The sequence below is a fragment of the Pan troglodytes genome, chromosome 6, assembly GCF_028858775.2.
Source record: "Pan troglodytes isolate AG18354 chromosome 6, NHGRI_mPanTro3-v2.0_pri, whole genome shotgun sequence".
Taxonomy (NCBI): Eukaryota; Metazoa; Chordata; class Mammalia; order Primates; family Hominidae; genus Pan; species Pan troglodytes.
Genome location: NC_072404.2, coordinates 122,931,258 through 122,957,227, shown reverse-complemented (window position 1 = coordinate 122,957,227; position 25,970 = coordinate 122,931,258). Strand labels below are relative to the sequence as shown.

At 38.7% G+C, this 25,970-nt stretch overlaps 2 protein-coding genes across 3 annotated transcripts in view; one reads left to right on the top strand and one right to left on the bottom strand.

Annotated features, from left to right (window-relative positions):
- The window catches only part of BCAP29 (B cell receptor associated protein 29), a 55,775-nt gene extending 40,524 nt beyond the window's left edge, over positions 1–15,251 (bottom strand). Inside the window, 6 exon segments of the mRNA XM_054687659.2 lie at positions 3,206–3,443; positions 4,497–4,619; positions 5,984–6,101; positions 8,532–8,653; positions 12,621–12,757; positions 15,134–15,251. Of these exon segments, the coding sequence (XP_054543634.2) occupies positions 3,206–3,443; positions 4,497–4,619; positions 5,984–6,101; positions 8,532–8,653; positions 12,621–12,736 (717 nt within the window). The 5' untranslated portion in view covers positions 12,737–12,757; positions 15,134–15,251.
- A 567-nt stretch (positions 15,252–15,818) lies between these two features.
- COG5 (component of oligomeric golgi complex 5) overlaps positions 15,819–25,970 on the top strand; it is a 360,750-nt gene continuing 350,598 nt past the window's right edge. For both annotated transcript variants that reach the window (XM_054687655.2, XM_519305.8), the window contains exons 1-3: positions 15,819–16,005; positions 21,684–21,823; positions 25,450–25,507. In XM_054687655.2, the coding sequence (XP_054543630.2) occupies positions 15,819–16,005; positions 21,684–21,823; positions 25,450–25,507 (385 nt within the window). The remainder of the gene's footprint in view (positions 16,006–21,683; positions 21,824–25,449; positions 25,508–25,970) is intronic.

Sequence of the window (25,970 nt, the reverse complement as noted above, 5' to 3'; positions counted from 1 at the left end):
ACCTAGGATCAACTGTATGTCACAACATATTCCGTAGGCGTTCCCGTTCCCGTCCATGGGCTGGGAAGAGACAGTAAACTTTACCGTGATGTTTGGGGACTGGTACGAAAGGTGGGTATGGGGATATTCTTTCACTATTTTCCAGCTTTTCAAACTGTGCGTGTACATTTAAGTTGTTGAGTTTTTTCAATATTGACAACGTATCAGGAATTTAATAAAAGTACTATCCTGGTGACAATTATTTGGGGAATAGTAAATAAATGTTGAAAATTGATAATTATAGAATATAAAACATTCAAAAACACATTTAAGTTGGTGCTTTTTCTTAATTTATCACTAATATTCTAGATCACATGTAACAGAAAAAATAGAAAAATAGACTTTGAACATAAATTAACCATAAGAAAGATTTTTTTTTTTTTTGAGATGGAGTCTCCCAGTGTCGCCCAGGCTGGATTGTGGTGGTGCGATCTCGGCTCACTGTAGCCTCTGCCTCCGAGGTTCAAGTGATTATCTGGCCCCAGTCTCCAGAGTGGCTGGGATTACAGGCGCCTGCCACCATGCCTAGCTAATTGTTGTATTTTTAGCAGAGACAGGGTTTCACCATGTTGGCCAGGCTGGTCTCGAACTCCTGGACTCAAGTGATCTGCCTGCCTTGGCCTCCCAAACTGTTGGGATTACAGGTGTGAGCCACCGCGCCTAGCCAGGAAGTTACTTTTTTTTTGAGACAGAGTCTTGCTCTGTTGCCCAGGCAGGAGTGCAGTGGCGCAATCTCAGCTCACTGCAAGCTCCACCTCCCAGGTTCACACCATTCTCCTGCCTCAGCCTCCTGAGTAGCTGGGACTATAGGCGCCCGCCACCACGCCCAGCTAATTTTTGTATTTTTAGTAGAGACGGGGTTTCACCGTGTTATCCAGGATGGTCTTGATCTCCTGACCTCATGATCTGCCCGCCTTGGCCTCCCAAAGTGCTGGGATCACAGGCGTGAGCCACCGCGCCCGGCCAGGAAGTTACTTTTAATCAAAAGTGTTAGAACTTCTTGCCCATCCACGCTGGTTCCTTCCAAACACCGAGCACATTACTCTAGTGATGATGCTGTGCTCACAACACTAGGGTAATTCAATTCAGAGTTCTGACCATACCTCCCTATTTTGTACAGTATTCATAGAAAATGAAACAGCGAGTTATCTTTAAAAAAAAATGCATTAACTGAAAAGTGAAAACAGAATGTACTGAGAAAAAAGATGGCACCACAGTGCTTATGTTAAAATGGATTCATTCAATATTCCCAAACGTGAATTAAACAGTTTTACGTAATTGTTTCCTTATAACAGTTTTCATGTTGGCAAAACAAAATAATACTTTAATTATGAACGGTTTTATTTCAGTCTGAGACACTTAATTCTTGCAGTGCATGCCCACCGATAACAAAATCTATTAATAACACTCCAAAACCATGGGACTTTAAAGTTACAATCAACGGCTGAGAGGCATAAAAGTAATATTAAACACAGAGTATGAAAATTAGGTTTTAAAGTTAAAAACAAAACCTGGTTACTATTCTCTAGGAAATATTTCAAATATATAATCATCTCCAGGTTGGACACCAAATTTTCTATACTTAAGATATGGTAGATTGCAGTTAATTTTATCTTTTTAGGTAGGAGATTATTAAGCTTTCAATCTTTGGAGGATCTAGAAGTTTTGAAATGTACCAAATTTAATGTCATTAACCAAATGGAATTTTTAATATAAGTTCTGAGTGCAATTCTATTCAGAATTTCCTGTTCTTTTTCATTTTGGATGGATGTTGTTATTTGTTCCACCACTTTTTTGCACCTGCATACTTCTTGTTAATTTATAGATACTATAAGCCATAATTTCTTAGTATTAAATTTTATTTTAAAATGTTAAAAACATGATTACTTTAGGAAAAAATTCCCACTCTACCCATCCCCCCAATATCTATAGAACAGGATTCAGAGCAGTATTTGTCAATGTTTGCCTAGGATGATCAGGATGTTTGAACCACTGGGAGTTTTCTTTAAACTGTGTATTTCTGGGTCTACTCCAGATCTACCTAATCAGAATCTCTGAGGGTGGTGTCTACAACTGATTTTTAAAAAACGCTCCCAGGGATTGTTTTTATACTAAAATTTGAGAGCTACTGGTTTAAGGTACAAAATATGACCTTCTGTGGTTTCACTGTGGGTCTAAAAGTATATATTAAAATTATTTGGGAAGTCTAGTCAAATGCCATAATGGTCTGTAAGGTAATCTATGATTGCTGATGTGCTTGACAGAGCATTAAATACCCTTTTTTCCTGCCTTGAAGTTATCTTTTCCATCATGTACATTAAATGTTGATGGAAACACATGTAAGGAGTCCCGAGTTCAAGAGCAATGTCAACCCAGTCCCAGATGCATTTCAGTGGGGTTTCCTCATATCCAGCAAACATGGCCGGGTTTGCTAAGAGTCCTCTTGCAACCATCACACCTACAAATTAAAGCACACCATATGTGTCCATACATTAAGAACCCCTAGTTATTAGTTCAAGCTCAATGAAGCAAACAATATATTTTTAAAAAGTATTATCACAAGGTTTTGTAATGTCTTTATTACATTAATATGTTTAATCCGATTACAAAAGAATTAATTTTGGTACCTTTTGTAAACCAGGAAAGTTTAAATGTACGTACAGAAATCTTTATTTTTTAAAGATTTCTATATTAAACCATTAGTCTTTAGTTTTTCTTTAGGGTAAATCTGGATTGTCATAAATTGGGCTGCTTAAAGTTCAGTTTATCTATATTCTCCCATCTAGCAATTATAGGGCTTGGCATGCCAATAATTTAAGGGAATAATGAAACTGCATAGCAGTTCTGGGATTCCTTTAGCTCTTATCATTCTCAAGTTCACTTACTCTTATTTCTAGGTGCTTTATTTTACTAGTAGGCTATCTGGAAAATTCTTCACTGGTCACTAGATATGATGGTGTCAGAAAAGTAACTGAATTAATTTATCCCAGTTAAGATAATCCATGTTTTTCTAGGTAGAAAACTTAACATCATTTTAATAAATCGCTTAGCTTAAAACAGTACAATGGGAAAATATGGCTTAATGTTAAACAAAACAAATGAAAATCAAATTAACATTACTTCCCCACTCTCATTTCTTCCCCCCCAATTAAAAGAACCCAAGTACTTATTTCTTACCATCTGTCCCAGTAATCCGCCACACATTTTCTGCTTCCTTTAAGCTTCTGATGTCTCCATTAGCAATTACAGGTATAGACATATTTTCCTTAATTATTTTAATGGAATCATAGTGCACTGGCTGATGTCTTTCTTCAGCAGTTCTTCCATGGACTGTAATCCAGGAAACTCCTGTTGCTTCAGCCTTTTGACAAAGATCTACAGTTCTTTTAAGGTCATCATGGATCCTACAATTTCAAAATTACATTTATCTGTTCACAGCACACGAATCTTAATGCTAATATTAACTGACTAAAATGATATTTCATCTACTAAATTAGTTAGCTTTGCTATATCATATTATTACTCTATGTCATTATCAGCAAGGTTTTCTTCAGGGATCAGTTCCTACACAAGACCTCAAATTTAGCTATTTCACTATTGACAACAAAGGACAAAAAACAAGTTTTATCTTAGACCTAGTGCTTCTATGTTTTGGCTTTGATAAATGAAAGAGCCATGAAAGTACTGTCACAGATGAATTTAAACCTTAATATTTGCTGTGCATGCCCCCATCCCCCAGTGGGAGAACATAATACTTTATCTTGAAATATGTTTTCAGGCTGGGCACCGTGGCTCACTCCTGTAATCCCAGCACATTGAGAGGCTGAGGCAGGTGGATCACTTGAGGCCAGGAGCTCAGGACTGGCCTGGCCAACGTGGCGAAACCTCGTTTCTACTAAAAAATACAAAAATTAGCGAGGTGTGGTGACACACACCTGTAATCCCAACTACTTGAGAGGCTGAGGCATGAGAAATGCTTGAACCTGGGAGGCAGGGGTTGCAGTGAGCCAAGATCGTGCCACTGCATTCCAGCCTGGGCAACAGAGTGAGACTGTCTCAAAAAAAGAAATATGTTTTCAACCTGTCACGGAAAAACTGATTCCTGGTTTATTTTCTTTTCATTGTGAAATTTTAGTGCAAATATTTTTCCTATTTTCTACACTTGGCACCAGTAATGTTTCTTAACATTAAATACTACATAGCTAAAGTTGAAAGTTTGGTGAAACTTAAAGGGAGGCTTTAACTTTTGTTAAAAGTACAAAGAGGAAGTTTTTCAGGACTATAAATGAAAATTATGGTATATATTCTTTTACTAAATGTCTTATTTTCAACATTTCCATACACCAGCTACCAATTTATTTAGGATAGATACTCCCAACAGCATCAGACAAAAGCAATAATCTTTCATTTCCTAAGTAATGGATTATCCTATCAATAGATTGAAATATTGTCTTTACCTTATTTTAATAGAAACTGAAAATCCAGGGGTTTCCACTTGATTTCTTACTTGTTTCACCATGTCTTGAACAAGCTCTGGCTTGTTTATTAAGCAAGCCCCATAACCTTCTGCCATTGCCCACCTTTGTAAAGCAAACACATGAACAAGTGAATTATAAATAACTGGAAGAGAAGACAAAATTCTGAAAGCACTGAAATGTAAGTGCATCCATTTCTCTAGTGATCTGGAAGAGAAGCAGATATAAAAAATTCATAGATTCAACATTTCTAAGTGGATCAATATGAGATTAGGAAAACATGTTCCCAGATCAAAAAGTACTCAGGAGAAATGGTTTTCATTGGCAAGTGAGAATATTAAGTTAAAAGTCATTCAACCAAAACAGGTTTAAATATTTGAAGTAATTGCAATGACTTCAGATTTTAAAAATTCCAAATTTGATGTTTATTGTGCATAACAAGAGGTTTTATTAGTCTCAATAGTAGAAAGATATTTTTGGTTTACAGCATTCCAATACCACTAAACAGCTAATTTAACCCTCCTAATGAGTATACAAATAAGTCTAATCTGATTTCGATTACGCTATACTTAACAACTTTGCTTTTATTCTTTGGACACATTTTGAATTACTGATAACCTACTACAGTGCCAGTAAAGTAGAACTATTATTGTCAGGCTGGGCGCGGTGGCTCAGGCCTGTAATCCCAGCACTTTGGGAGGCCGAGGCGGGCGGATCACCTGAGGTTGGGAGTTTGCAACCAGCCTGACCAACATAGAGAAACCCCGTCTCTACTAAAAATACAAAATTAGCCTGGCGTGGTGGCGCATGGCTGTAATCCCAGCTACTCAGGAGGCTGAGGCAGGAGAATCGCTTGAACCTGGGAGGCGGTAGTTGTGGTGAGCCGAGACCACACCACTGCACTCCAACCTGGGAAACTCTGTCTCAAAAAAAAAAAAAAAAAAGAAATATTATTGTCAAATTAAGTACGCCCTATCAACACCCAGTTATTTAAACCCAAACAAGTAACTGTGGTATAGAAAGAAAAAGTGATTATAATAAGGTATTTTTATAAGGGGAATTAATTAGGAGGAAATATGTGGTGATTTCCTAAGTCAAACAATCTGTTTTCAGAGCAAGTATATCTGACATGACAGTAAAAATACATTTTAGGGATTGCCGTAAACATTAGATTCTCATATAACTACTTAGGGATGAGATTCAAGGCACAGCCACATAAAAATTCTATTGGTGAGGGGAGACAAAACACCTGTCAAAGGTCTATATATCATTTCAGTCATCAGAAAAGACCTTTGAATTTATGTTTCTAAATTACATTTCCCTATATTTTCTTCCTTCTTGTTTTGAGCCCTGGGACTATAACTCTATTTTCTTTTTAATTTTTGGAAAACTAGAAAGATATTTTACCATGTTCACACAGTTTTTTTTCTACTCTTTTGGAAAATTCTTCCAACTTCTTTGAGCTTTACCTCTGAGGGCAACCACAGTTAATGTCTATTCCATTCGCATAAGGACAGACTATACGAGCAGCATCAGATAAAAGTCTTGCATCGTTAGCAGCAAACTGAACAATCAATGGGCAATCACCTGACAAAATGAATAGCTCAACATTAAAATTCACAGGAAAAAAACCTCATGCACACACACACCAAACTTTAATGTTTGTACAGGATAAAATAGCAATAACGATTTTTTAGCCTAAGAAGCATCTGTCCAAATAATATAACATTAAACAATTTAAAATATTTAAAATTAAAAGCAATTTACACGGTAAAAAATTCAAACAGTACAAAATTTGATAAATGAAAACAATTCTAATACTTTTGACAAAATAGACCCTCTTCCCAAAGGTGAGAATTAGTTTACTGCATTCCAGAACAATTTTTTTGTATACCTGTAAAATTTAAACAAGTGTGAACAATCTATATATACCACTGTGCCTACTGTTCCTTTCTTTCCTCATGTATCTGGGAGATGTACTCAGACCTATTTTCTTCTTTATAGTGGGATATTCCGCTGTACAGATGGACCATATAGTGTATTTTTAGACTGTTTCACATGCTCTGAGTATATTCAAAGGGTAAATTCTTAGGAGAATTGTTAATAGGCATTTAACATACAACACTGTGATAGATATTACAGAATTATCTTCCAAGAGTTTACCAATATAGACATATACCAATATGGATAAAAGTTCTTGTTTCCTCACAACTTATCATACAGTGTATACCCAACATTTGAATATTCTAATTTGTGAGCTCTCTTCATATTCTTTGCATTTTTCTGTATATAATTTTTCCATTAGTTCTTTTTATTTGTAATTTTTTTAATAAAACAAAGAAATTAGTATTGCTATCTATCATGTGTTATAAATATTCTCCTCAGTTTTTTGTCTTTGAGTATATTTGTGCTCTTACATATAAAGGTTTAATTTTTTTTTTTTTTTTTGAGACACAGTCTGTCACCCAGGCTGGAGTGCAGTGGCACAATCTCAGCTCACTGCAACCTCTGCGTCCCAGGTTCAAGTGATTCTCCGGCTCAGTCTCCCAAGTAGCTAGGATTACAGGCACCTGCCACCATGGCCAGCCAATTTTTGCATTTTTAGTAGAGATAGGGTTTCACCATGTTGGTCAGGCTGGTCTCGAACTCCTGACCTCAGGTGATCCACCCACCTTGGCCTCCCAAAGCACTAAGATTACAGGCATGAGCCACCGCCTCTGGCCCAAAGTTTTAATTTTAATACAGCCGAATGTATTAAAGCTTCCTAGGTTTTAAAGAACATATTTTTCGTATCCTTGGGTCAGTGTTATAAACTCTGTTTAGATGTATTTCAACATTTCTTTTGAGGAATACTTGTATGAGATTCACTGGGTGTTTATGAAAATGCAGATTTGTGGGCATCATCCTAGTTGCACTGATTCAAGATTCCTATGGCAATCTACTGATTTACAGGATTATCATGGTTTAGGAGAATTTGCTTTATTCTTTATGGAGATGTAAGGTGCTTTCCCTTTTGTAACTCAAGAGAGTTACAGAATTTCAATTTAACAACCATTTATTGGTCTAATATATTTCCAACACTGTACTAGATGCTGAGGATACAAATCAAGCTATTTCTAAAGCTACAGCCCTCAAGGAGGCCGAACCTAATGGGAGAAACAGGCATATAAAGAGGAAATCATAATGCAGTAGAATTAAGTGCAACGTAAGAGCCTGTGCTTAGCAGGGAGGACATGAGTAGAGGATGATCAAAAAAAAAAAAAAAAGATTCATGGCTACAAATATTGAGAGCTGAATGACGAAACATAAACTACAGTTTGCAAGAGAGAGAGGGGGTCTGGTGTGAGAAGACAGGGTATGTTCAAGGACTTAAAATAACTTAGGAATTTTGAAGGATAAAGTCAGTGGGGTGTGGGGAGAAATTGAAGGAAGATAAGGCTACAGAAGATGTATTCAGAGGTCAGATTATGAAAAACTGTGTATTATCTTTAGGTGCTGAAATTTTAGTCTTTAAGCCAGTAGTTCTCAACCTTTAACAAGCTCAGAATTACCTGGAGAGCTTTTAAAACACAGATTGCTGGACCACATATGCGGAATTTCTGATTTAGTACACCTGTAAATCTCCATTTCTAACAAGTTTCCAGATAATACTGATGCTGCTGGTCTGGGGATCACACTTTGAGAACAATGAGAGAAAAATTTACATGTTCAATAGGTCACTTTGGTCTCCTTGGAGGATAGTTTGGAATGGTACAAGACTAGAGGCAGTGTGACAGGAATCTACTCTAGTAGCCCTAGTGAGAGGAGAGGGTTTCAAAGTGACCTTACACTTTGGTATATACACTGATAGTTTGCAAGGCATTCAGTAATAACATGTAAAAAATACTTATTAAAAACACTAAAGAACTAAAGCTTCTTCACATAAAATCTCTAAATTGTGTTGTTTCTGATAAGATAGTTGAGTTTGTAAACAAATTTAAAAAGTTTTACAAAGTCAGTACACTCGGTTTCACATACCTTGATTTGTGGTAAATTCACTGTCTCTGGCTTTTATAGATTTGACAAAATCAGCGGCAACAATCATTGGTGTGTAACACAGATCACAACTATATTTTCTTACTAGTGTCCTAAAAGCCAACCTGTGAGCATATAAAACTTTAATTATGCATTTAGAAACACCACAAACATATTTTAGCGCATTGTTAAATATTTATCAGAGAAAGTTCTACCTATGGGGAGATGGAGGAGATTTACTTTTCCCTATTATTCCTGTTAAGTATTACTAAAAACCTTGGATATTATATATAAAACAAACACAAGAAAATTTTGAAAGGTGAAGAAAAGATGTCCAGATAGGCTAGTGACCTCAGGACCTGAGGAGTGACAGGGTGGTGAGTTCTCTGGGTTTTATTTTTGTCTCAAATATCCTAGACTTGAAGAAGCTGGCCACCTGGAAACAACAATGGATGCAGACAAAACCAGCCCCAACAAAAGCCTTCTCTAACCAAAGGACCAGGAAAACGTTCAGACTGACCTAGTAAGACAGAAAACTTTTAGACAGTTCTACTCCAGCCATACTGTAGAAAAAGCTATGGCTTTATCTCCATTAGCAAAGGCCAAGTGGGAATCCTAGACTTCTACCCTCCAAAGGCTGTAACAAGGTGCTCCAACATTCTATTGATACCAAGGCCAGGTTAGGATCTGAAACTTTCATCTCTGGTGGCCACTGAGGTCACTCCCAGCCCAGTGGTATCAGTGGAGGCCACAAGAGGAGCCTGGACTTCCATGCCTGCCAGCAGTAATGAAGCACTCTTCTCCCTCCCTGCTTGGTGTGGTATCAGAGGAGGCATAGTGGAGAGCCAGGACTTTCATTATTGCCCAGCACATATGAGGCTACCCTCACCATGGGGAACTGGAACTCTCATCCCTGCCCTGCAGTAATGAGGAGCTCCTCACCCACCAGATGTCGAAGGAGGCCAAGTGGAGAACTTGGACTTCTATCAGATAGCAATGAGGTGGCACCACTCCCCTACATCATTCCCTGCTGGAGTGTTGTCAGAAAAAGCCGGTTAAAACAGAAGGTGCAATAGTCAAAATCAATTAATGTAATCCATCATATTAACAGGCTAAATAATAAAAATCACATGATCATATAGATGCAGAAAAGGCATTTGACAAAATACACTCATACATAGTTAAAAAAAAAAAAAGCTAACTCTCGGAAAACCAGAAGTAGAGGGAACCTTCCTCAGTTTGATAAAGTGTATCCACAAAATTCCTACAGAACACTTCTGCCTTAGGAACAAGGTAAGGAAGTCTGCTCTTATCACCCTTATTCAACACAGCGCTGAAACTTCTAGTCAGTGCAATAAGGCATGATAAAGAAACAAAAGGCATATGATCAAAAGGAAGAAATCCAACTGTCCTTATTTGCAGATGACATGGTTGTTCATATAGACTCTGAAGGAATTTACAAAAAAACTAGAACCAACAAGTGAGTTTAGCAAGTTTTCAGGATATAAGATCAACATACAAAAATCTATTTCTATGTGCTAGCAATAAACATGTGAACACCAAAAATTAAAAATTCTATTTACAAACATGCTCAAAACAAACCTGGGTGTCTTACAAAACATGTGCAGAACTTGTATGCTGAAAACTACACAATACTGATGATAGAAATCAAAGAAAATCTCAATCAATGGAAAGATATACTGTGTTCATGGATTGGGAGACTCAACCTAGTAAGAAAGTTCAGTTCTTCCCAAGTTGAGGTATAGGTTTCACACAGTTCTTATGAAAATTCCAGGAGGGTTTTTTGCAGAGATAGACAAGGTCATTCTAAAATTTATTTGTAAAGCAAGGGAACTAGAATAGCTAAAACAATTTTGAATAAGTAAATAAATTGGGAAGAACCAGTCTACCTGATTTCAAGACATATTATAGAGCTATATAGTAAAACTGTGTGGTATTGGTGGGGAAAAAGATACAAGATCAATGGAACAAAACAGAAAATGCTGATTTCTCACAAAGCAGCAAAGAATTAGCGGAGAGATAGCCTTTCTTTTTTTATTATTATTTTTGAGACAGAGTTTTACTCTTGTTGCCCAGGCTGGAGTGCAGTGGTGCGATCTTGGCTCACTGCAACCTTCACCTCCCAGGTTCAAGCGATTTTCCTGCCTCAGCCTCCCAGCAGCTGGGACTATTGGCATGCGCCACCACGCTGACTAATTTTTGTATTTTTAGTAGAGACAGGGTTTCACCATGTTGGCCAGGCTGGTCTCAAACTACTGACCTCAAATGATCTGCCCACCTTGGCCTCCCAAAGTGCTGGGATTAGGATTTGATGGCGTGAGCCACTGTGCCTGGCTGATAGCCTTTCAAAAATGATGCTGGAGTAATTGGACATCCATAGGCAACCTAACCTAAGCCTCACACTTACATAAAAGTTAATGCAAAATTGATCATGGACTTAAATGCAAAACATAAACCTATAAAACTTTTAGGGAAAAAAACTTAGGAGAAAATATTCAGGATCTGGGGCTACATAAAGGTTTCTTATACTTGACATTGAAAGCACAATTTACAAAAGGAAAAATTGATGTTAGACTTCATTAAAATGAAACTTTTGTTCTGCAAAAGATCCTGTTAGGAGCATGAAAGACAAGCCATATACAGGGAGAAAATACGTGCAAATCACACATCTGACAAAGCAGAATATATATCTAGAGTATAATAGAAAACAAGAAAACAAACAAATGGACAAAAGCACTTGAATAGATACTTCTACAAAGACAACATACAAATGGCCAATAAACACACAAAAAGATGTTCAGCATCATTAATCATTAGGGAAATGCAAATTAAAACTGCAATGAGATACCACTTCACACCCATTAGGATGATTATAATAATAAAATAAAAACTCCCAGAACATAACAAGTGTTGATGAGGATGTGGAGAAATTAAAACTCTTGTTCACTGCTGGTGGTAAGGTAACATGGTGCAGCTGCTATGGAAAGCAGTACAGTAGTTGCTCAAAAAATTAAACATAGAATCACCGTATGATCCAGCAATTCTACATCTGGGTACATAGTCAAAAAGAATTGAAAGCAGGGTCTCAGAGACCTGTTACAAACCATGGGTATTTGTATATGGGTATTTGTACACCCATAGTTCATGACAGTATTATTTGCAGTAGCCAAAAGGTGGAAGTTATCTTGTGTTCTATCAATATATGAATGGATATCAACAGATGAATGGATAAACAAAATATACATAAAATGGAATATTATTCAGCCTTAAAAAGGAACAACAGTCTGATATATGCTACAACATGAATGAACCTTGAGGATGTTATGCTGCATAAAATATTAGCAAAATAAATCCAGTTCTGAACAAATACGTATAAGACTTATATGAGGTACCTAGAGTAGTGAAGTTCATAGAGGGTGAAAGTAGAATAATGGTTGCCAGGGGCTGCTGTGGGGAACAGTGGAATGGGGAGTCACAGTTTAATGTGATAGAATTTCCATCTTCTATGATGAAAAGAGTTTTAGAGATCAGATGCACAACAATGTGAATGTAATTAACACTGCTGAACTGTATACTTAAAAATGATCGAAAGGTAAATTTTATGTTACGTATATTTTATAACAAACTTCTAAAAAAACTCAATAGTAAAAGAGCAAACAATCCAATTAGAAGATGAGCAAAAGATACGAAGAAATATTTCTTCGAAAACTGAACACACAACTACCTTAGGACCCATAATTGCACTCCTATTTGTCCCAAGACTTAAGTTCACATAAAAATCTATACATCAATACTTATATCTATTTAATATCCATTATATACTTATAGGTAGGAGTTACAACCACCACCATTTTTATAGATATAAAAAGTGCAGCTCAGAGAAGTTAATTGTTTACTCAGGATCACATATATACTAGGCAAGTAGTAGCATCATGACTCAATTCTAAATCATGATTCCAAAGCTAAGAGTTTGAAGTTCCCATACGGTGGGTGGTCTTACAGTACTTTTAAAAAGTCAGAGCATAAAAGGGAAATTTCATCTTAGTTCATTAATCATTTTGCAACACTTACTTTGAATATCGAACCATTGGGGCACAGACTTTTACCAGCTGTCCAGAATGAAACATTTCTATGGGATCTTTTTTTCTTTCCTGACATATTGTCGTTTGCATGCAGTCACTCTTCATTAACACAGATATGTTTCAAATCTGAAAAAGACAATAAGCTTGTATAGAGAAAATATGTTTTCACTATATTAATTCCATTCTAACAATTTCAACTGCCAACAACATATATTTTTTATCAGGCTTGTGGGCTCAGAAATTTTTTTATTAATAGCTTATTTTCACAGTATCCAATATGATACTATAGAATGCTGCCTCTATTTGTAAGATAAATAGATGTGGAAAACTACCCAAGATAGTTGTGGAAACACAAGATGCAGAAAACGAGATTTTTTTTTTCCCTAGTTTACCATGTTGTAAGTTTTCATGTTATTTAAAAATTTTTTACATGTTACTTTGTTGGGATTGGTAAGCCAAGAAATTTGGTTTGAATTATTTTATATATGATACTCGACTGGCATTTGGAAATACCTTGTTTTATTCAGGAAAGTTAAATGGCATTAATAGAGCAACTCTTAAGTAGTCAGTGTTTCAAAAGATATGCTGGTGCTTTTATAGTAATTCTTGAATCCTGTTCTGTCTGTGAATCAGAAGATAAACGTTAATTATTTTTTAAAATTTTAATGTGATATTATCTAGTGAAAATTTCAATTATAATTCTACAATTGCATTGTAAATCACTTTTATACCCCAAGAGGTACAGGTACGAGTGATGAAATTATGGAGTTTGTAAATGTTTTACATTTGCTATACTTAAAATCCTACCATTTCACAGTGTTGGCTACTTTTCATATTCCAGTCCTTGGCCTTAGTAACTTAGAAACAGGTATGTATGAAGGAAAAATGAAGCAGAAAATAACAACAACAAAAAAAAGAATCAGATATGGGCCAACTTTAGAATGGTCTAATTGCTCAAACTTTAGAGTCTTTAACCTTTAAGCAAGGAGTTGAAATTAAAAATAGCCAAGGTACTTAAGGATGTCAGGATCTTGCAAGAAACCGCTGGAAGCACCAATATTTAAGTAACAGAGGAAAAGGGGAGAGCAAAAGAGACTGAAGATGAACTTTGGAGCTGGGAGGAATAAACCTAAAGAGTGATACTCAGAAAACAAGAGAGAGACCATTATGAAGGAAGGAGGGGATAGGTATCTTAAACATCAGAGAAAAGTAAGGCAAAAATAAAGCGCAACGGCAACAAGGTCATTAGTGATTTTAGCAAGAATTACTTCATTTTTATCCACTCCTGCAGTCATAGTAAATGGCATACAGAAGGCCTCAATATTTATTTGCTGAAATAATAAATCAGTAGCTTTCAGGGGACTGGGCTCACACCTGTAAACTCAGCATTTTGGGAGGCCAAGGTGGGAGGCTTGCTTAAGGCCAGGAGTTTGAGACCAGCTTGGGCAATATAGTGAGACCCCCATCTCTAAAAAAATTATAAAAATCAGCTGGGCGTGGTAGCAAGCGACTGTGGTCCCAGCTACTCCAGAAGCTTGGGCAGGAGGATCCCTTGAGCCCAGGAGGTTAAGGCTGCAGTGAGCCACGATCCTGCCACTGCATTCCAGCCTGGGTGACAGAGCTAGACCCCAACTCAACAAAACAAAACAATCAGTAGCTTTCTACCTTAGTTGTACACTACATTGACCCGAGGAGCTTTTAAGAATTAGCATGCCCAAGCCATACCCTAGACCAATTAAATCCAAACGTCTGGGCTCAGGATGCAGGCATCAGTGTTTTTATTAAAGCTCTTCAGGTGCTTTCAACGTGCAGCTAAGCTTGGAATTACCGGAATAAGTAAATCCAAAGATTCCAAAGCACCTGGTACAATTGTTTGTTTAAATGGGTTCCTACCTTACCTATTAACTCCTTTTAGAATATGGATTGAGTCTTATGTTTGTAAACTCATGAGAGCATGCAGAGTAGGGGGGTCAAAACTTTCGCTGTATGAATGAATATTACTCACTCTTCTAAAATCTTCCACTGGGGGGAATAAAGCCAAGGAAGGAAAAACAATTCCTAATTCACAAGTAATGAATGAATCACCCCTATTCCCATCATGACTAAGATCTTACATACTAGGGAAAATCCTCTGAGACAAAGAGAGCATAATGCAGTGTAGCATAAGACTTGCTTACCTGAGGTGTTATGAGTATGAAATGCATTTAGAGTTATAAAATACTTAGAACAGCGATAAGCACAGGATAAGTAATAGCACCTTTTTGAAACAGAATGTAGAAAACCACGTAGCTCTGGAACTGGATAAAATTGGTTTCCTGGATACATACCTACTGTACAAAATGAAAAAGTTATCTTCCAGCTTCGTTTTGCGAAGAAGCTTAAGATTGTCTTGCATACTTGTGGTTGCCTGACCCTGTTAATTTATCAGTATTTATCTTAGAAGAAAGAAATCTAGGTCAAAAATGCGAACGTATTAGTAAAGAAGATACAATGGGAACCAACCTGATGCTCTTACAGCGTCAATACTGTTAGTTGAGATGTGGACCATCTATCAGTTTGTAATTAAGAAAAAGTCTGGCACGTGACTGAAACTGAGGAAGAAGTAGAAAAAGGCAAAAGGTCAAAGGTCTCATGGGAAGGAAGGAGGGTAGAAACAGTGAGTTTTATTGGTCCTTTTATGGTTCAGACTTCCTTCTTCATCGACTCTCCCTAATTCTCTTCACTGTTCATCCCCAGCAACTTTTCTTCCCAAGCATTTCCTGCGGGCTTTTATTACCCCAGGAGTGCCAATCAAGGCGTGGAACAGATAAAGCTGTGTAGCAACTAACGCGTGACGCTTGTGAGTGTGGAGGGCAAACGAAGCTCCCTGAAACCTCCGCTCTGCTCTCCTGCCTTACGCCGCGCGGCCCCCGTTCTGAGGTTTAATACTTGCTTCACAGATAAGCGCTGCGGCCACGTTCCGGTGCCCACCTTCTCCTTGGCCAGGGCACGACGCCAGCCCAGGGGGCGCGGCCCTGAGCTGCTGCGAGAGACAGCTGAAAGCGCCGGCCCGACGTTGGCTCCCTCGGTGCGCTGGGCGCAGAGCACTCGGACCCTGGGCGCCCACTGCTCGAGTACCTGCGCGGCTCCTAGCCAGGCTTAGCCCAGGCGCGGGCTGAGAGTCAGTTCGCCAGGTGGGCCTGGAGCCATGGGCTGGGTGGGCGGGCGGCGCCGGGATTCTGCGTCACCACCTGGGCGGAGCCGTTCTGCTGCTGACGACATCAACCCGGCACCTGCCAACATGGAAGGTGGCGGCGGCAGCGTCGCTGTAGCTGGCCTCGGAGCTCGAGGCTCTGGAGCGGCTGCAGCGACAGTCCGGGAACTTCTGCAGGACGGTAAGGAGACGGGGTCTGACCAGGTCGTGGGGTTGGGGGTCTTCGCTGCTCCGCACCTGGACAGCGAGGTGGACCCAACCCGTTGCTTTGCAGAAAGTTTTCCAGTCTGGACGTGACCACTCCCCTCCGCCCGGCTCCCTGGCTTGGGTACTGTTCTAGCCAACCTATTTACTCTGGGACTGGCTCCCTCTTTTCTGGAGTCTTGGGGACACTTGGTTTCTGTGTGCTCCTCATTTCAACTCGACCCCCCCCTCCCCCGCCCATGCCTCCAGCTTCCCTGAAGTTTCGGGAGCCCAAACCCTGTGGACCGCGTTGGCAGCCAACGGCTGCTGCCGCAGTTCTTGACGAAGGGGTGTAGCGTTCGAGCTCTTCAAAAGTGTAAGCTCTAGAACAGACGGCAGACGCATAATGAAATAGGGCCTTGTTTTAAAGTAGAACTGGAAACGCCTACTCCTTTAACAAATGGACTGTACAGGTGACCCCTCTTGCAGGCTGGTTTTTTTTCCCCTCCTTTATGAGGCAGTTATCTACAGTGACACGTGGGGGAGGGTTTGAGACATTCGTTCAGGTTGGGATTAACCATTTGTACAGAATCTAGCAGTCAGATTTTATTGCTAGTCAGTTTGGAGAGAAGTTGCCCAAAATAAGAAAAGTTAGATATAATATACTTGAAAAGCATATTCAGTTGTGTCAATCCAGTTACCATGTCCCGAATCTCTTATCCTTCAGAATAAAGTTCACATTTATAAGCATAAAAATAAAGCCCTTCTCACCTGTTCTTAATTTTTTCTCTAGTGGCTATCGCATTCTACCTTGTACTAAAATCATTTGTATACTTGTTTTAATCTCTTCTGTATTGCAAACTTTTTTTAATATCCCACAGTGTGAATAGCAGTATCTTGCATACAGTAGGTGCAGAATGTTTTTTAAATTGATCATCGCAGTTAGAAGCACATGCACACATTTGAAGACCAAAGTGGGTAATAAATGAAATAAAGTTCCAAATTATTGTTTATTTTCTCTGACTGTTAAATATTTTATTGTCGTCCTGAATTACATGCCTTTTCATGATAATTTATGTACTTTTGTCAAAAGCAATGATGTTTTCTGAACTGTTTCATGTTGGAAACTCTAGGTCCGGGTCTCTGTCTAAAACTTGGCTAAACTGAATTTAAACTTTAGATACAAGGCAGAGACCCTGATATATTTGCAATTGCTCCTGATACATGTGCAATTCTTGCCCTCAAGTAGTTCACCATCTAGTAGAGGAAATAATCTTGTAGAGCTATAAAGGTAGGTGCTGTAATATAGTGATGTAAGATAGCAGTAGGATTGCATATAAAGTAGAGCATTAATACAGAGGAGAATGATAACTGGGGGTTGGAAACTGGTTAGGAAATGTCAGAAAAGGCTTTCTAGGTGGAGACATTTTAAACTGTAGACAGGACTTCCCCAGGTGAACAGTGGAACACTGGATATATGTTTCAGTAGGATGTATTTCAGGAATTGTAATCAGTTCTTGGACGGTAAATACTCTTCAGTTCTGCCTTCTGTATTTTCCTCCTTGGTTCTCTGCCATTCTCCACAGTGATTGTTTAAATCTTCTTTACCCTTTTCAAACCTTTCGCTTCAAGCTCAACAAATGACTTTAAGCTTCCCTGGGGAGAAAAAGAGGATCCATCAGATGTGAACTTTCTCCATTTCTTGCCCATCAAACCTATGAATTTAACCTCAACGTATAACCATCTGTTGCACCTTTTTTCCCTTGCCTTTTCAATTGCAACGGAAGTGGAGCCTCTGCTCCTTTCTTTCTTTCTTTTTTTGTTTTTTTTTGAGACGGAGTCTCGCGCTGTCGCCCAGGCTGGAGTGCAGTGGCGCAATCTCGGCCCACTGCAAGCTCTGCCTCCGGGGTTCACGCCATTCTCCTGGCTCAGCCTCCTGAGAAGCTGGGACTACAAGCGCCCATCACCATGCCTACCTAATTTTTTGTATTTTTAGTAGAGACGGGGTTTCACCGTGTTAGCCAGGATGGTCTCGATCTCCTGACCTCGTGATCTGCCTGCCTTGGCCTCCCAGAGTGCTGGGATTACAGGTGTGAGCCACCACGCTCGGCCAAGTCTCTGCTCCGTTCTAAGGATAGTGCCTCCTACTTTGCTCTGGATTTTTTTTTTCCTGTTTCCTAGGGACTCAGTCACCCTCAATCTATGCCATTGAAGTAACTTTGCAAGGTTTTCAATGACTTTCTTGCACATACGACAAATGGACACTTTTTTGGTCCTTTAACTTGTAATAACATTTGATTCCTTTCTTGAAATACTTTCCTCATGTGGTTTATGGGTGCCGTGCTTTTTAAAAATTCTTAATTCTCTAGGTGCTCTTTTCCAGGTTCCTGTAGATACTTGTCAGTTCAGTTTGTTCTGAATTAAGCGGTCTCTGTTGCCCCTCCACCCCCAACATTCCTGAGGAATTAAGCATTTCCAGCAGAAACTTTGATTCACTATATCGGGGATTTGGCCAATGACAGAGTATCGGATTGATAGGCTTGGTGAGCACAGATGCATAGTATGAAAATTGGTGAGGTGTTTCTGATATGCCTCCTATGGGAATGAGGAAACTATAAAAGAGAAGCATTATATAATTCATCTCTTTAAAGGCTGTCAGCCCTCAAATGCCACATCCCGTTGTGTTTGATCTTTGTAAGCTCTATGACAATACTAATACTTACTTTCTTTATCCCTTCTTTTGGCTTTTGCCATTCTTTTTTGTTTCTCTTTCTCCCTGAGCACTCTTTAGTCTCTTTGATTGCTTTCATTTTCTCTGTCCACCCCCCACTTTCCTGTCTTCCTCATTTTCCTGCCTTTTTGTGCATTCTAAAACTTTTTTTTCCTAAATCATCTGGTCTTGTCTGTGGTTTCAGTATGCTCCTTACCTGTCTTCTGAATTATAAAACTATATTTTTAACTGCCTACTGGACATTTCTATCTTAATTTTTTTATGATATGCCATTCCATAACCTGTATGGACATTTATATTTTGATAGTAAACAAGCAGTGCTAGTTCTATAATACACATGAAAACCTACATATGAACAAATAGTACAAGTTTTACATATGAAAAAATGAAATGAATTCACTTTTTCTGTTCTTCTCTCCTAATCTTTTCCTCTGGTAGTTTCTGTTATCTGTGTTTCCTATGTTGTTAGGTAAATGTGTGCTTGTTCCCCTTGTAAATTATGAATTCCTTGGAGGCAGAAGTTTATGTTCATCTTGGTATATTCGGTGTCTAGTGGTCTAAGTTAGTGCAAAACTAAATTTCCTGTATCAGTTGCTTAATCCAGAAATTTGGGAATCCTTGTTTGTTCTACCTAATCACCCATTTTCAGCTTGTCACTAAGTCCTACATCCTGTGCAGTGTGAATATTTGTCAAATTTGTCACTTTGACATTCTTAGTGCCACTTATTCAGGTCTTAGTCGGGCCTTCATTATGTCTTAGGCTGTTAACATGGTACTTTACTGGCCTCTGTGGTTCTATTTCTTGGGTGTATTGGTTAATTGGCTTTGTGGGAAAATAGAAAAAGCCCTGATTTTTGTAGTGTTTGCTGATTACCATGGTGTAAATACTCTCACCATCGTAGATTTTAAGATATCTGTGTGAAAGGTCAACTGGCTCACAGAATTCCTGAAAATGTAACAGTCGGTGCTCAAGAGCCAATAAGAGGCAACTTCAGCACATTGCTGTGTGACTAATCCTTTTTCCATCATCCTCTATACAGCTGCCAGGATTATTGTTCTGTAACATAAAGCTGGTAGTGCAATTTCTTGCGTTAAATGAGATATGGTTAAACATTTCAAATGTCTTACAAACCTCTTTTCAAACTGCGCTCCAACCTTTGGAACCACATCTGTCATTCTTTACCATTTCTGTCCAATATACATGTGCTATGATCTAGACACACTGAAATCAGTATTCCCCTTATTTCTCAAAATATGCCATGGCATTTGCCACTGCTAAACCTTCCCTTTGCTTGGAATGGCTTTTTTCATTTGTGTGGCTGACAGGACTCTTAATTCTGAGAAGCACTTGGCAAATTAGAAGGAAATGTGGTTCTCAGACTTAAAAGCAGCCAAAGTAGCAGTTTCCTTCTTTCATTCCACTACATTTTAAGAATAATCAAGAGTATGAGCCTTTACTTTTTGTTGTTGGTTGTTACCAGAATGATACTAATGATACATCAGCTGATGTATAGATTAGTTAATTCATGAAACCTGCCATGTGTCTGGTATTGTTCAGACACTGGAGAAGAGTTAGCAAACAAAACAAAGACCTTCTTCCCCTCTTGGAGCATACATTATAGCAGATGTAGACAATTTAGGTTTTCTTAAAAGTACTCTATTTTGTTTGTTTCATAATCTCTCTCAAGGCAGCTTTACTTGTATCTACTGTATCATTAGGAGATTTGGTACATGGTTACCATGAGCTCCCTTCTGGGTATCTATTTTTAGCTTTCAATTCTCTTAATTTTTCTTTCATCCACATATTTGTGGATTTCTATATTGAGGGGTATCTTTTTAACATCTGGTATTACTTCTGTTTTCTGTCTATTAGGGGCCTATTTTAAACAGCTTTTCTTTCCATTAACATATTTCACCCATAAATCCTAAATTTCAGTAACACCTATAAATTTATATTTCCTATTGTTACTAAAATTCCAGATTCACTTTGCTATAACAGTATTTGTGTATTGATCTAGAGATATCTGAGGCCATAAATATTACATATATATATATATAGTCAATTTTCCTGTTGTCTTTTCACTGACAATGATCGTGTTTTCTTGGATTAATAGTTATAGCTAGTAGTTATGTTTTGTTTTTTTTTGAGATGAAGTCTTTTTTTTTTTTTTTTGGGACAGAGTCTTGCTCTGTTGCCCAGGCTGGAGTGCAATGGCGCAATCTCAGCTCACTGCAAGCTCCGCCTCCCGGGTTCACGCCATTCTCCTGCCTCAGCCTCCCGAGTAGCTGGGACTACAGGCGCCCACCACCACGCCCGGCTAATTTTTTTTTATATTTTTAGTAGAGACGGGTTTTCACTGTGCTAGCCAGGATGGTCTTGATCTCCTGACCTCGTGATCCACCTGCCTCGGCCTCCCAAAGTGCTGGGATGACAGGTGTGAGCCACCGCGCCTGGCCAGAGATGAAGTCTTGCTCTGTCACCCAGGCTGGATTGCAATGGCACGATCTCGGCTCACTGCAACCTGTGCCTCCCGGGTTCAAGCTATTCTTCCGCTTCAGCCTCCCGAGTAGCTGGGATTACAGGCACCCGCCATGATGCCCAGCTAATTTTTGTATTTTTGTAGAGATGGGGTTTGAGGTTTCACCATGTTGGCCAGGCTGGTCTTGAACACCTGACCTCAGGTGATCCACCCACCTTGGCCTCCCAAAGTGCTGGGATTACAGGCATGAGCCAGTGTGCCTGGCCAGTCGTTAAGTTTTTAATCTCTTTCTCAATGTTATACTTCCTTTAGGGTCATGATAAAAGTAAGCATTAAGCAGTATAGTGGAGTGGTTCAGAGTATGGGATCAAAATATGTTAATTATGATTATAATTGTTCTGTTGTTTAATAACTGGTTTAGTACAGGGTAATTAAGGACTTTTCCTTATTTTTTCCCCAATCCAGAGTGTTATAGTGACTTTTTAAACGAAGACTTTGATGTAAAGACTTATACTTCTCAATCTATTCATCAAGCTGTAATTGCTGAACAACTAGCAAAACTTGCCCAAGGAATCAGTCAGTTGGACAAAGAACTACACTTACAGGTAATTCTGATCTTCAGGGTCCCTATGGATTATTCAGCCTAAAGTGATAATTTAGCATTTTTGTAATCTTATTAAATACAAATGCATATTTACATGAAGAAGTACATACTTACCAGTGTGACTTATTTTTCAAAGTAAATTTTTGAAATTTTCTGTAAACCACTTTTTGTTTGTGGAAAAACTAATATACCACCTCACCAAAGCCTTTCATTCATACTTCCTGTTCACCACCTTAACTGATGTGCAATGAATATAGTGGGCAAAAAATAGGATGTGTTCGATAAAGATAATAGAAAATGGAATTTTGGAAGTAAAACAATATGAATAAGAAAAATTGGGATGTTACATTCGCAATTCATACTTTATTAGCACAAAGTGTAGCATTTGCTGAAATTACAGAAAGTTGATAAATGTTATTGTGAGTAGGATACAATATGAGATGTTAGGCGACGGGTCCTAATTTCAGCTATGCTGTTAACTGACTTTAATATCACTTAATGTCTTTGAGTCTTGCTTTTTTGTTTTTTAATCTATCAGATGGGTTGGAATAAGCAAGAGGAAGAGGAGACTGTAGTAGATAACTTTGAAGATTCCTTCCTCTACTAAAATTCTGTAAATTTTATAGGGCGATTTTATGGCATAATTTCTAGTGTTGCCTTTGATTGAGTAGGTATTTCATACATATTTAAATGAATGAAGATATGTATGAAACATAGATTGTTTACCAGGAAACATAGATTTGGTATAACCTGAGACATATCCACTTGATCTTTTTTGTGTCTTAGTTTCTTTGAGTGGCTTAGATAGGACTGGGATGCCTTCTAAGGTTATTTTAACTCTAAAATTCTGATTATGTATCATTTGATTTCAATCTTTATTGACAGATATTTAGAAAACACGTTTAGGCCGGGCACAGTGGCTTATTCCTGTAACCCCAGCCAGCACTTTGGGAGGCTGAGGCGGGCAGGTCATGAGGTCAGGAGTTCCAGACCAGCCTGGCCAACATGGCAAAACCCCATCTCTACTAAAAATACAAAAATTAGCTGGGCATGGTGGTGGGCGCCTGTAATCCCAGCTACTCGGGAGGCTGAGGCAGGAGAATCACTTGAACCTGGGAGTTGGAGCTTGCAGGGAGCCGAGATCGTGCCATTGCACTCAAGCCTGGGCAACAAGAGCAAGACTCCGTCTCAAAAAAAAAGAAAGAAAACACGCTTAATTGTCAAGCTTTGGGTTAGACTGTGGGGATAGCCAAATAAATAGAATACATTTCTTGGCTCTCCAAGGACCCACAGACCAGTGGCAGACACAGACAGAAATAATGGCAGGCAAGCGAGGCCTGTTTTAAATAGAATAGTGTAAGTTGTTTATGAGAGCAGGGATAATGTATTTAGTTTTGTCTAGAGTTCTCGGGGTGGCTTTTTGCAAGAACCACCTGGAATTCTTTTAGTCCTTTTATGCTTGGTATTTTCCTTATTCCTTGTATGCAGCATCTACTCTGCAGGAATCAATAAGAACTTAAAATGTATTTACCATCACTTAGAGGGGAGAAGTTGTAGTGGCCTAGGATGTGAGGTAGAGGAAGTCTCCGAGTCCCAGTAGTCTATATCAGTGAGATGACTAAAATTGTAAAACATTTACTATTAGGGTTTAGTGCAGGAACTAGAAATCACTCTAAGAAAGACACTTCATACAGAGAGTTTGGATGCTTATAAAATTGTTGGGTGAATAGCTAGTGGACGGAGTTGAAGGAACCACCACAGATGCAATACAGAGGCCTGGAAGTACCTGTTCTTACCTTCCATGCTAGTGCTAAAATTCTGCCTCTAGATATCTGATGACTAAATCCTGGAGTGATCAATGTGGTTCTCTTAACTGTCTCTAAATTCTCAGGTCTCAGGACCTTTATTACTAGCTGAAACAGTAAGCTTTCCTCTCTCCCTTTTTTTTTTTTTTTTTTTTGAGACAGAGTCTTGCTCTGTCACCCAGGCTGGAGTATAAGTGGCACGATCTTGCTCACTGCAACCTCTGCCTCCCAGGTTCAAATGATTCTTGTGCCTCAGCCTCCTGAGTAGCTGAGATTACAGGTGTGCACCACCACACGTAGCTAATTTTTTTGTATTTTTAGTAGAGACAGGATTTCACCATGTTGGCCAGGCTGGTCTCAAACTCCTGACCTCAAATGATCCACCCACCTCGGTCTCCCAAAGTGCTGGGATTACAGGTGTGAGCCACCGTGCCCAGCCTAGCTTTCCTCTCTCTTGTCTTCCACAACTCTTGGAAAAATCATTTAATTGGTTGCAAGGGAGTCTATGAAACTATAGTTTTAGGCTTTTTAACCTTACCAAAGTATTACTAGTGATAAAGGAGAATAGATAATTTTTAAAAAGTTCGTCTTGTTAAGATGGACATATTGATGACCGTATCAGTAGGCTGGGAAAAATTCAGACATCTTCTGGCAACCTTACGAATAAAAGACCGAGATGACCAAGAGTAATACTTTGAGTAGATATGATAGAAAGAAACTTGACAGAATGACAGTGATATCTGAAACAAGACAAAGTGGAGGATTTAGGGGTTCCAGTCTTTGGTGATTAAGAACTTCAGTCAGCAGACTAGACATGAAACTAAGTATTCATTGGAATAAAAGGCACACAATAATAAGGATTCCTGCATTATTCTAAAGATTTGCATGATTTTGTGATGTTTCTAGGAATGTCTTGCATGTCGCCTTTAGTAACCTTGGTTTTTTTGTTCTGGCCATCTGCAGTGCCCTAATTTTCATAAAAGTATCAAACATCTATAGGGAAAAGGATTTGCTGTGGGTATGTGACACTGGGAAACTGGAAGCAGAGAGATGTTCAGGTATAGGTGAGCACTGAGTGCTGTATCTTTCCAGAGTAGGATGTAGCCTTGGTGGTGCTGAATCAAATTCAAGAACAAAGAGAACCTGATGTTTGAAAATGTTCTTTAAGGGGAAAACATAATAATGGTGTGGCAATAATGAGCTGTTTTTTACATTTTTTGGCACAACTCCACTTGTACATCTCTTTAAGATAGCAAGGGGCTTGTCTGAGTGTTTGTGTTCCCCTAACATTCATATGTTGAAACTTAATCTCCAATATGATAGTATTAAGAGCTCGGGGCTCTTATTAGGGTTTAGTGCAGGGCTCTTAATACTATCATATCATATTGGAGAGGCCCGAGGAAGACTGTTTGCCCCTTCCACCATTTGAAGATAGATACAAGGTACCATCTGTAAGGAATGGGTTCTCACCAGATGCTGAATTTGCCAATGCCTTGATGCTGGACTTCCCAAACCCCAGAACTGTGAGCAATAAATTTCTTGTTTGTAAATTACTCAGTCTAAGGTATTTTGTGTTTGCAGTCCAAACAGACTAAGACAGGGCTAAGAAAAGGCTGTAACTCCTCTTGCTCTGTGTTGAACTAAATGTATGTGTGTTCCCGCTTACAGCTCATCTCAGACACACCTTAAAAACCTGTGTTTTTTTCTTTTGTATTTGTATTTGCCTCGTTTCTACACCAAGAGAGACTGTCCATTCTACATTGTGGTTACAAGGAAAAATACCTAACAGAGCAAAAGCTAATCATTTATTTTTGATTTTCAGGTTGTTGCAAGACATGAAGATTTACTGGCACAAGCAACTGGGATTGAGTCGTTGGAAGGTATATTTCTAATAACTGCTAGAGATTATGTAGAGCTAGACCAGGGATTGGCAAGCTTTGGCAAGCTACTTTGGATGGCAAGTATTTTAGACTTTGCCAGCCATACAGTCTCTGTTGCAACTACTAAACTCTGCCATTGTAGAGTGAAAGTAGGCAGATAATATGAAAACAAATACGTGTGGCTATGTTTCAGTAAAACTTTAGTGAAACTTTGCTGGCCCCTGAGCTAAATGATCTGGGTTCAAATCCTTGTTTTACTGCTTACTAGGTGTTTGACTTTGAGCAAGTTAGTTAACCCTTCTCTGCCTCAGTTTTCTTATTTGTAAAACAGGAGTATAATGTGTACTAACATAGCATTATTCTGAGGATTAAATGAATTAGCAAGATACTTAGAACAATGCCTGCACATATTTAGTGCACCTGTAAGTGTTAGTTAATTAAAAAAATAAAAACATCAACAATA